The 12108-nt window shown below is 38.6% G+C and overlaps 1 protein-coding gene across 1 annotated transcript in view; it reads right to left on the bottom strand.

Moving 5' to 3' along the window:
- Nucleotides 1-902: 902 nt before the first annotated feature.
- Nucleotides 903-12108, bottom strand: part of LOC116979197 (cysteine-rich hydrophobic domain-containing protein 2-like) — a 28374-nt gene continuing 17168 nt past the window's right edge. The window contains exons 4-6 of the mRNA XM_033030758.1: nt 8925-8981; nt 7232-7291; nt 903-4246 (exon numbers count right to left, since the gene is read on the bottom strand). Of these exons, the coding sequence (XP_032886649.1) occupies nt 4196-4246; nt 7232-7291; nt 8925-8981 (168 nt within the window). The 3' untranslated portion in view covers nt 903-4195. The remainder of the gene's footprint in view (nt 4247-7231; nt 7292-8924; nt 8982-12108) is intronic.

Genomic DNA, 12108 nt, shown 5'->3' with positions numbered 1-12108 from the left:
ACCTTCTACCTAATGGCAGCGGAGAGATGAGTGTGTGGCCAGGATGATGTGGGTCCTTAATGATGTTGGCAGCCTTTGAGGCAGTGACTGCGATAGATCCCCTCGATGGTAGGGAGGTCAGTAGGTGATGGCCTGGGCAGTGTTTACAACTTTTTGCAGCCTTTTCCGCTCCTATCCATTTCTCCAGAGATGTTGACTGATCCGCTGAGTTAATGCCAAAACGTTGTAAACACTTCTTAAGGGGCTGGACAGGCTAGATGCAGGAAGATTATTCCCGATGTTGGGGAAGTCCAGAACTAGGGGTCACAGTTTAAGGATAAGAGGGAAGTCTTTTGGGACCGAGATGAGAAAATCATTTTTTACACAGTGGTGAATCTGTGGAATTCTCTGCCACAGAAGGTAGTTGAGGCCAGTTCATTGGCTATATTTAAGAGGGAGTTAGATGTGGCCCTTTTGGCTAAAGGGATCAGGGGGTATGGAGAGAAGGCAGGGATGGGATACTGAGTTGGATGATCAGCCATGATCATATTGAATGGTGGTGCAGGCTCGAAGGGCTGAATGGCCCACTCCTGCAACTATTTTCTATGTTTCTATGTGTAAGGCATTTTGTTTAATTTTATGTGATGCAAGGAGAAAACTTGGAAACAAAATGTGAGTATTTTACCTTATTCAACCATTTAATTAGCAAGCAGTAAACAGTTCTGTTCTTAAGGCTGAAAGGCATATAGTACAGAAATTAGTTAGCCTGTAGGAATTAGAGGATTATGGAACCATTTAACATCAGTACCTGCCCAGAAAGTCCTTAATGCAAAATTAAAAATTGTGGATTGTATTTTTGTAATAATTACATGTGACAATGTAATAAGGGTAGCAAGAGGAGTGGAAGAAAGTCAAAACATCACTATATTTAAACTTACTTTATTTATACATGTTGATAATGACTTATTAAGATGAAAAACATCAGCTGAAAATAATACATTCCAGAAATAGACAAATAGCTAACATCTTAACTATGATAACATAATTTTGGGGAAAGTAGAGAAGAGAAGAAAGGGAATTAAAGAAACTCAAATCACTGAGATTAAAAAAATGTAAATAAGTAATTGAACGAATGGCTTGTTAAACATTTCTAATGCGATCTACAATTCACAAGTACAGCATTTTACTGTTTTGGCCAATACTTTTTTCACAAAACACTGGAATTTTAATCATGTACTTATCAATTGCTGTACAATCAACACTTGAGCATGTTGGTATGAACTTGGAATACAGTGCAAAGACTAATATTTAGGTATATTTCTTGTCTTCCCCTGCTTGTGTTTAATAATACATAAAGCCAACCATGATGAGTCTTTGCAAATGTAACTCCTTATTCAAATGAAAGTGTGTTTATAGCCTTCTGCTGACATCATTTATAAACTGACATGCACCGCTTGATAATTAATCTGTCAAATAAAGTTACTGAACAACTAAGAATGTGTGTTCTGCATTTTTCACCCAAAAAGGGATGCCGGCAAATAATAACTTTTGATGTAATTTACAAGTGTTGAATCCACCGTGCATCTTGATTGTTGAAACAATTATTGTTTTTAAACTCCTTTTAACCACAAGCAGATTTGACGAATTTGCCTCCTTAATAGCATAAAACAACAATTCAAAAATTTATTTTCCTGCGGTTAAGATCCATTTGTGGCACATCCAAATTATAAAAACTTGAAATTGGTTATTTAAAAACATTTGAAAATGAACATTCCCTTCCTTTTAAAAAGGTAAAAGTAAAAAAAGTACATATTTTGAGTGTGCAGGAATATCAGGGATCATTCGCATAGCTAACTCTTGAATATTTCAAATTGCTATTACATTATAACATTTTTCAATCCATTTATGATGAAATGTTCTGGCAAAAAGCACAATTAGAGTAAAATGGGCACCAAAAGGAACCTTTCAAATCGTGAAGCAACATGCTGAGCGCACAATAAAATAAAAAAAATCTGACGTATTAAATTTAATCTAATTAATTCCTGGTATTGACGTCTTCTTCCTGCAAGTATATAGTTTTAAACTAATCTCTCTCCCCCCCCCCCCCCCCCCCCCCCAAAAATTAAAATGAAGAAATGCATGGCAAAATTTGATTCAATGTTTTTAAAAATGTGGGTTAGTGTAGCTTATGGTAATCAACATGCTTTGTTAACTTGGGAACCCATTCTTAATTGGGAGCTACATTAAAAAGTCTTGGTCAATTGCAGTTTGATATATTTGCAATCCATCCCTTTTATCCTAGTTTCATCCTGTAGTTACACTGGATTTTGTTGTTTTTGACAAATAGATAAAAAACTCTCACTGGTTTTAGTGGTTTGGGCAATTACTCCCACGGATGCAACCATATAATTACTTTGGCACTTCCACCTATCTCTGAACAAATTTTATTCAGTTTAAGATCTGGTTAAAAATTACATTTGACAAATTCTTAAAAGTTCTAGAAATTAAAATGTGGCATGGTGGAAGGGTGAGTGAGGGGTGAAGGTTGAAGAGAAACAGTAAAAAGTGGTCCTCTATGAACTTCCAAAAATCTGAATGGATAGTGTAAATAGACAATGTTAATAAAGGAAATTAAAATAAATAGTATGGGGACCATCTTTATTTAAATCATCAAATTCTTGGAGCCACTAGGCAGAGTGAAAATAAACAAATTAAACTTGTAGCTGGAGAGTATGACAGTAGATATTGGCCACTGCATCATTGGTTTCAGTGGATCAAAAATGTCCAGGACAATAAGGGTAATCTTCTACAATCAGAAAAACTTTGTACTGAATGGAATTGGTCTACGGGAGTTTCCAATAATTCTGCAATTTTCAACAATATACATTAAAAAAAATGTTACCATTAATTAATTTCTTCAATCAAAATTTTGCTGAACCCTGAAAGAACAGTTTTTAAAATTCAGAGGATCAACTCTATTCACTAAAAGGTTGCTGTGATGTGTTTTAAATACAACATTTGCAGTTCAAGTTTACATTCCTGGCTGGAAAGTTAAACCACAAATATAATTTCACTAACATTGTCTCCTGTACCTATGAAGATGCAAAGATACTCATTCTATAACAACATGCTTTGGAGCTGAAGCAAATATTTACAATGCATTTTCCCCTATAATAACTTCCAAGTAGCCTGCATCTAATTTAAATAGCCTGCAACTATTACTGAAAAGGAATCAAACTTGATGTTTAACCAATGAAGCCAAGAACACTTTTGCAAAGGAAATAAATATTTCAGTCAATTTCAGGGAAGACAAAACAAGGTAAAGTAAAGACCAAGAAAATAAACGAGTGAGTGTAATGTGAGAGTGGTTAAGAACTACTTACGAGGACAGTCTGATCACAGAAACCACAAGAAAACAACCTTCTTTGATTGCTATATCTTTCATCCATTTAAATGAGATACAAAATTCAATATTACTTTCAATGATTAGCACACTAAAATTGACACTTAAACGACCAGAATATTTGAAAAATTCAATTAGCGCCAAAAATAGAGGGGCTTAGTTTTTGGTTATAATTATTAATCAAACCTGTACTTGCCACTGAAAATTTAGCTCAAATTGATCTAAATTTCAGGAGACAGATTGATGCTTCACATCAATTTTGCACTGGTGACCTCATTTACCCTTTCCACCCCCCACACTTTCTACTCCACTTCCTAGGTCATTTTCAAATGCAGAATATATTAGATTTTATATTTTACTTCAATGGGAGTAATTGTTCCTACAATGCACTCTCTCTTTCAGTTACATTGCTAATCTCATTATGAACACAGATTGAAATCTACGCAAACATTGTCACAGTTAATGAAAAAATCCTTCTATATTTCAATATTCTTGAGGTGTAGTAAAAGAGCAATATTCTGTAAACATTAACATACCACACTGTACAATATGAACGGAAGCATTATGTACAAGATTGAAATTCTTTCAAAGTGAAACACCTCAGTCTTCAAGAGTGAGGGAATGCAACACCTTAAAGAAAGAAAATAATACATGTGCAAAATATGCTTGTGAAGGAAAAATACATTAGAAAGGTATCTACACTCACTACAGTAGATTACTTAAAACAGGTGTATTGGCAGTCATCTGTTCAGGTATCTACAAGGCACTCAGGGCAGGAATGATATGGTTTTTCTTGATGGTTGGCTTTTTTTCTTAGTCCGGTCGGAATATAGGGAATTTTGGTAAGAATTCTATTAATATTACCTGTGAAGAACAAGAACAAGTTACTTTTGGCCTTAAACAGCATTTAACGGTGAACATTCTGCAAATAGCAAAAAAAAGCATCTGAAATCTACAGAGAACAATCGTGTGCAGTGTAGTATTAAATTTCATTTAAATAGATGCATTTTACATGTATGCTGACACAACAAATACATTTCACAAAACTAACTCTCACATGCTGTTTTATTTTAAACTAAGCAGGTGAGTGATTAGTTTCAGACTTTAACAGAACCTATTCCTAAGCCAATCACGAAGACATTAAGAATAAGGTGTGTAGTTGTGACGATCTTACCACCTTTCACTATAATTCTAGGTCTGGGTTAGCCAATTACAATAGCTATCAGAGCCCATTGTTGACAACTAGAGAGTGGCCCTGACCTACCACCTACCTTATTGGAGACCCTCAGATTATCTTTAATCGGACTTTACCTTGCACTAATAAACATTCCCTTCATCCTGTATCTGTGCACTGTAGATGGCTTGATTGTAATCATATTGTCTTTCCGCTGACTGGATACCTCGGTACAAGTGACAATAATGAACCAAAGTGAAACTCAAAGACCGTGAGAAGGTATTACTGCATTATTTCCTGGTGGCGGCGCGACTCGTTGCAGCGGCTCCTACAGCCTGTCTGTCTTTTTTTTATTTTTTGTCTAGTTAAATGTAGTGTTTGGTGTTTTTTAATAGTGGTTTTTAAATGTGTATATGTGGGGGGCGGGGGGGGGGGGGGGAAACCGTTTAAAATCTCTTCCCTGTCCGGGAGACCCGACCTTTTCCCTGTCGGGTCTCCGTTGTCGTTGGGGCCTAGCACCGTGGAGCGGCCTCCAACCTGAACGACCCGGGGGCTCGGGAGACTGCGGAGGTGCGGACTACTCACCATCGTGGGGCTGGCCGGCCTCGGAGCGTGGGGAGCGGTGGTGACTCGCTGCTGCGACTCGATTCCTGGGGCTCGGAGGCTCCAGCAACGCAGCCGCAGGTCCGGTGGACTGGGACATCGGGAGCTCGTGGGTCCGGGGGGGGAGAGAGAGACCGCTTCCCGGAGCTCCCGCAACGCGACTTCTCCAGCCCGTGTCGCGGGGTTTGGAACGACCCGGAGCGGGGAAGTACATCACCCGGCACGGCTTCATGGCCGTGGGACATTCCAGCGCCCGCCGGGGGCTCCAACTTCGAGACTTCTAGACCGGGAGCGGGGCCGTAAATCGCCCGGCACGGCCTAAAAATGGCCGTGGGACTTGTCATCGCCCGCCTGGGGCTTGGACATCGGGAGAGACATGGAGAGCAGGGGAGAGAAAAGACTTTTGCCTTCCATCACAGTGGGTTCACTGTGATGGATGTTTGTGTGAACTTAATTGTGTGTATGTCTGTAGGACATTGTTTTTGTTTGTATGGCTGTGGAAACAAAATTTCGTTTGAGTCTCACTGGGGCTCAAATGACAATAAATTTGTATTGTATTGTATTGTATTGTATTGTATTGTATTGTATTTGCAGTGTTGGGGGCTTCAATATTTTCACACAACAAATCCAAGTTAGACTGTATTTGGGATGAGATGGAGTGGGAGCAATAATGTTTGCATGCGGTGTTGTTGCCTGTAGCCTTAGCAGCAAGATGTTACCCATTTTAAAAAGGTGCTGTCAAACTAGTCTTAGCTAGTAGCTGCATTGCATATTCATACATGATATATTTCAAACCATGTTTCAGGGAGTAAATATTCAGTATGATTAATTGGTGTCAATCAAGCAGGCCACTGGAGGGTCAAACTTCCAATGTCATCATTGCACCAATTCAGATAAATAGACTATTTTATCCGGCTCATAACTTATACTTTGTTGGAAAGGGTGGTGATTGAATTGAGGGAGTCCCTTAACACAGAATACCCATCTTTTGAACTGTTGTTATAACAACAGTAATCATATGGCTGATCTGGTGAAGTTTCAAGTCAAATGATGACCGGGGATGATATTGGCAGTGGGATAATTCGAGAATTAAGGGCCTGTCCCACGAGCATGCGACCTGCATGCGGCAAGCGCAACCAAACCAGAAGCGGTGGCCGCGCGGAGGTCGAGTGAGTGACATGAAGTTCGAGCGAAGTCCGCGGGAAGTTCGCGCGTGACGTACGGCGTCGAGGTGGCTGCGGGCCAGCAGGCCGTTGCCGAGCGCAATTTTTGAACATGGTCAGTTTTTCGGAGCCCCGCGCGATGTCGGGACCAGCTCCGCACAACTCCATACGGCTCCGGCGATCGAAGTGGAACCGGCCCCGCGAGGCCGTACGGCTCAAGCGACCACGTTAGGTCGCACTTGCCGCATGGAGTCGCATGCTCGTTTGACAGGCCCTTTAGGTCGCGCTTGCCGCATGGAGTCGCATGCTCGTGGGACAGGCCCTTTACTGATCGTCTAGAAGAGGCAGTCAAATTTTCTTTCTAGTTCTGGTCAATGCCAGGTACTCGCATAACAATAAAAATATGTCAATCCAACACTTCAACCTCAGCTTGAATGTTGCCCACTTGTCGCTTTATTTGCCATGGATTTGGATATGGAATGGTATATTTTACAATCCAATAAATATCTTCTGAGGCCATGATGGAAAGAAGATCACTGCTGAAGCATTGGAAAAATCACTGGGTTATGGAACATCCCTGGTTATTTCCTGGGGTTGAGATGATTGGGTAACAACCTGAATCTATCTCCTTGGTGCTCAATATTGCTTAAATACTGTATAGAGATTTCCATGGAATTCCAGTCGTTCTGCTTTCCAAGGACATTAAAATCATACTTCGATAAATATTGCTATCAAAGGAATTAACATCAGGGATTCAATAGCTTTTAAAAAATCTACATTTGGTCATAATTCTAATGAGGTCTGCAGGTGACTGTTCATAGCAAATCCCAAATAGACGTTGGCGAACAAACTCTGTTTGATAGTGCCATCAAGATAAGAACTACATGACTAAAAAGCAGTTATACTTACATATTCCATCATGTTACTGGACTCGCATTTCCTTTTACTTAACTTCCAGTGCAACCCAAGCTAATTTCAGAAATAGAAAAATAGATTTAGTTGAGGAATAAAAGCAATACACGAGCCAAACTTTGTGCAGAAGTAATGAAACTATATGACAATTAACAAAAATTCAATTAAATTATTAAACCATCTACATTCAGAATATTGAAGGAGTTTTAAATGCTGCAAATGATGACTCAGTGATACTGGCAGCACTGAATTATGTTAAGATTATTCTTCCTACTTCTCTCCATTTAACAAACAAGTCGTATTTCACCATAGAAAATATACCAAACCAATGTGCAACACATCCTAAAGATGGTTTATACAGAATTCCTGAGAGACAGATAACAAACCTGCAGGGAGAACAAATGAATAATTCAAGGCCATGCTGAAAAGCTGTACCTAAAAGATTATAGTGAATGTGAGACATTATGGGAATTGAGAGGAAAGTTCTAGACAAGTTTTAATGAGGGAAATTCACAAGAGCCCAAAATTGTCGAGAAAAGTAACGAGGATTGCAAAAGAAACACGGTCATGGTTGAATCTAAAATTAGGACAAGGATTGCAATTAAATATAAAGAAGAAATTTATGAATGCGCAAATCAAAAACTGGTTCAGGATATTGACAGCTCCAATTTAAACAAGCTTACTGTACTTGGATAAGTACAAATCCAACTAATTTTTTGGTATCAAGGGCATCAGATCGGATGAAGCACAGACTTTAGAGCAATTTCTGATCTTAAAATGTCTCAATTATGAATATAAAACCCAGTTCAGAAAAATCAAACATGATACATAATCTGGACTTGGAATCCTCCTGAGAAAATGCCCACAGCTTTAAATGTCAGTAGGTCCTGAAAAATGAAAGCTTCAATCTGATATCTTCATATTCATCTGAAAGAAGATGCAATATGCCCTGGACTTCATACCAGAACGGTAGTCCAGAAAAAGAATAAAGTAGATCTCTGTTTGCTCCCTGTATGCATATGTGAACTGATCCAATGTCTGCAAAACACATCACTGAGGGGCAACATGTTATGGAAGACTATCTCCCCACCCCAAAACACATGCTTGGAGATGGCTAGATGTCAATGACGGGAATATTGTCTTTTGTTAGAAGTGAACAGAAGTATAAATGCACTGTCATGGAGAATTAGTGAAGGAGAATGGAACAGTTGCAGAAAAGTGGTTTCAATCATTTTGGAATCAACTTGTCTGTTGTCCCGGGACCAATGCAATAATAACTCCTGAAAGTTAGAGCAGTTTGAATAGTTTCAGCAGAGTTCAAGATTTTCTAATGCTGGTAACACTCCTACAGTTTTAGGTTTTCATCCAGCCCTTCCTAAAAGAAACTTTCACAATTCAGCAATATAAGTGATTTAGAATCAAGATGGAATAGATGCCCAAATTCTCTCAATGCAAATGAACACAATACAATGTAGGGAAAATATAACATCTTTAATACTTTAAAATGTTTCTTCAGGTCAAGGTGTTGAAATGGACAAGCAAAATACAGCGCCACCATGTGGAATGAACTGGTTGAATTTCCACGTCGATAATCTTTATCAATAATCTGGCATGACAGCTTTATCTTCAAGTCATAAACCAGCATAATTACAATATATATGCTCTGAATATAGAATTACTATTTCTTCACCTTGTGATACAATCTGTTGTTCTCCCATTCTAACAGCTTTTGTATTGATCTTCTAGTCTGAAAAATATTAAATCGTTTTTTTTCAGTATTATACTTAACAGAGCATTTATACAATAACGTAGACAATTCATAAAAGCGTTTTTTGTTTTGCTCTAGCATTACAAAAGTTGCCCATTACAAAGTTGAAGCTTGCTTTTTAAATCAAGACCATCAGAAGAGATAGTAACCAGTCTACACAAAAACAAACACCAAATCCATTTCTTAACAAAGAGGTTTACTAAAAGAATATTAATAAATACTATTAGTAATAAAAGGCATTAAACGTCAGAACCAGGTTATTAATTCTACTAGCCTTCATAGGAATTTCAGAAAAGCTTCAAGGCAAGAGCAAAGAATATTTGGTCCAAAAATAGAAAATATTAGAAATATTTAGACAGATAAATTGAACTAATGTTTAAAAAAATAAGCTGGTTTTGCTGCTGGAGTTGTAAACATGTTATGTCATTTTAATTTGGGGGAGGGTTAGAGTATAAATATACACAAATAAATTAAGATTCATATGGCAAAGGAGCAGAAATAGGCCATTCGTCCCATTGAGTCTGCTCTGCCATTAGATCATGGCTGATCTATTTTTCCCTCTCAACCCTTCTCCTGCCTGCTCCCTGTAACATTTGACGCCCTTACTAATCAAGAACCTATCAATCTTCAATTTAAAAATACCCAATAACTTGGCCTCCACTGCCTTCTGCGGCAATGAATTCCAGTTTCACCACCCCAGAAATTCCTCCTCATCCCCATTCTAAAAGGTATACACCATGAGAAACACTCTCTCCTCATCCATTTTACCTAGGCCCTTCATTATTTAGTAGATTTCAATGAACCCCCTTATCCTAAACTCCAGCGAGTACAGGAGAGCCACCAGACGCTCCTCATACGTTAACCCATTCTTTCCCAGAATCATTTTCATACATCTCTGTATCCTCTCGAACGGCAGCACATTCTTCTTCAGATAAAATAGCGAAGTAAATAAATGAATGGATGTACTCCTTCCTCTTTCCATCCTACATCTGAGACACATACGGTATATAGAGTACAATGGCATTAGTTTAAAGCTGTAATTGAGGACTGCAGTAAACCACCTTTCAAAATAAGTAATTGTGCCATGATTACGTCTTTTGAAGCACTGGAAGATATTAGAGAGCATTCCAAAGCGTAGAGTAAAACAAGAATGCTGTGAAATGAACAAAAACCTGGAATATAGTAGGGTCCAGCAGTGTCTGTGGAGAGAGAAAAGACTGACGTTTCAGGTTGATAAACTTCCATCGAAACTACATAGAAAGTTGAACAATTGAAGTTCCAGAGAAGGAAAGGTGAAAGGTGGGGTGGAGACTGCAAATATGCATGTTTTAAATTGACTAATGACAGTGATTATGCAAAGTTGAGCATAGTGCAACAACTGACAGCTGAACATTTCATGACACCAATAACAAAATTGCATGGTATTCAGGAAGAGTTAACTAACTGGATACAGACTTGGCTTAATTATAGGAAACAAGGTGGTGGTGTTGACTGGCGATGTGCCTCAGGGATTAGTGCTGGGCCCATTGCTGTCTGTCATCTATGTCAACAATTTGGATGAGAATGTACAAGCATGATGTTTAAGAATGAACTGCAGATGTTGGAGAATCGAAGGTAGACAAAAATGCTGGAGAAACTCAGCGGGTGAGGCAGCATCTATGGAGCGAAGGAAAAAGGCAACGTTTCGGACCCGATGCTGCCTCACCTGCTGAGTTTCTCCCGCATTTTTGTCTGCCTACAAGCATGATGTGGTAAGTTTGAAGATGACACTTAAATAGGTGGTATCATAGACAATGAAAATGGTTATCAAGAATCACTGGTGACTTGATCAGGTGCGCAAGTGGGCCAAACAATGGCTAGTGGAATTTAATCTAGATGAGATGTTGCTGCATTTGGGGGAATAAAAACAGGGCAGAACCTTCACAGCGAACGGTAGGGCTTTGGAGAATGTTGAAGACCAGGGAGACCTAGAAGTATAGCTACATAGTTCCGTGAAAAGTGCGGTCACAGGTAGATAAGGTGTTGAAGAACCCGTTCTTTAGCAGAAAAACATGTCAAGATATGATTGTTGAAGAATCTGGAGGATTCAAGGTGTGGCCTGTAACAACTGCAATTTACTTCTGCACCAACAGGTTCCGTAAATTGTTTGTGTTTACTATCTACCCAGTCATTAAACTCTGGCCTAGAAGCTTTGTATTTCTGTCCCACAGAACTGAAAATGCAGCTTGGATACTCTTTTATATCATTCCAGAAATTCAACCTTTTCACATTCAATAAAGTGTTGGCTATATATATCCATATGACATTATTCTCTTGTTACAACGCACACTTTCTTACCAGCAACAGATGTCCATTAAAGTGGTCCTAGCACATATGCCGTTGTTGCTTTGGATTCTTCTTCCAACACCCATTGCCTCAAATTAGCCCAGGCCTTGATCCCTCAATGCCTCCAATCTTTCCTGCACCCTCCATCAATTGACCCCCTTTCTCTCACCACCAAGTCCTCTCCTCTCACCCACTTCCCGACGATCCTGATGCAGACTCCATGCAACACTGTCAAGTATGTGAATGCAACACATGTTTAGCAGCACCCAACGTTTTAGTCCTTGGGCATTTTCAAAGTTTGCAAGGTTGGGCCATGGCTGAAATAGTCTTAAACATTGCATGAAATAACCAAATGCAATGTATGCAAGATATATATATATTTAATAATCATTATCAGCAGGACTGATCCGACTTATAAACATCAAATAAAGTTAACATTAATAACTGCATTTCCTATTGCAAAATGTTCATCCTTCTATAATGACATGCTGATATTCACAAATGCATCATTAAACCACTAAATTTAGCAGACCAATAAAGTTTAAATATTTTAAAATTTTAAGTTCATAAAATGTTACTGCAATGTTATTAGTGCTTCATCTCTATACTTAGGATATTATAATTCTCATCACATTCTAAAAACGCAAACTGCTGCATTGTCATGTGATAAGTGCTTCCATTATATGTTATGCTTCAGTTCCATCTGCTGTTCAGCAATACAATTTGAAGTGTAATAATATTCTTCCCTCAGTCAATACCACTCTAATCATTGCTATCTGTT

Source organism: Amblyraja radiata, chromosome 12 (assembly GCF_010909765.2).
Source record: "Amblyraja radiata isolate CabotCenter1 chromosome 12, sAmbRad1.1.pri, whole genome shotgun sequence".
In the NCBI taxonomy this organism is placed as follows: Eukaryota; Metazoa; Chordata; class Chondrichthyes; order Rajiformes; family Rajidae; genus Amblyraja; species Amblyraja radiata.
Note: the sequence above shows the minus strand (reverse complement) of the source record. Positions and strands in the feature narration are given on the sequence as shown.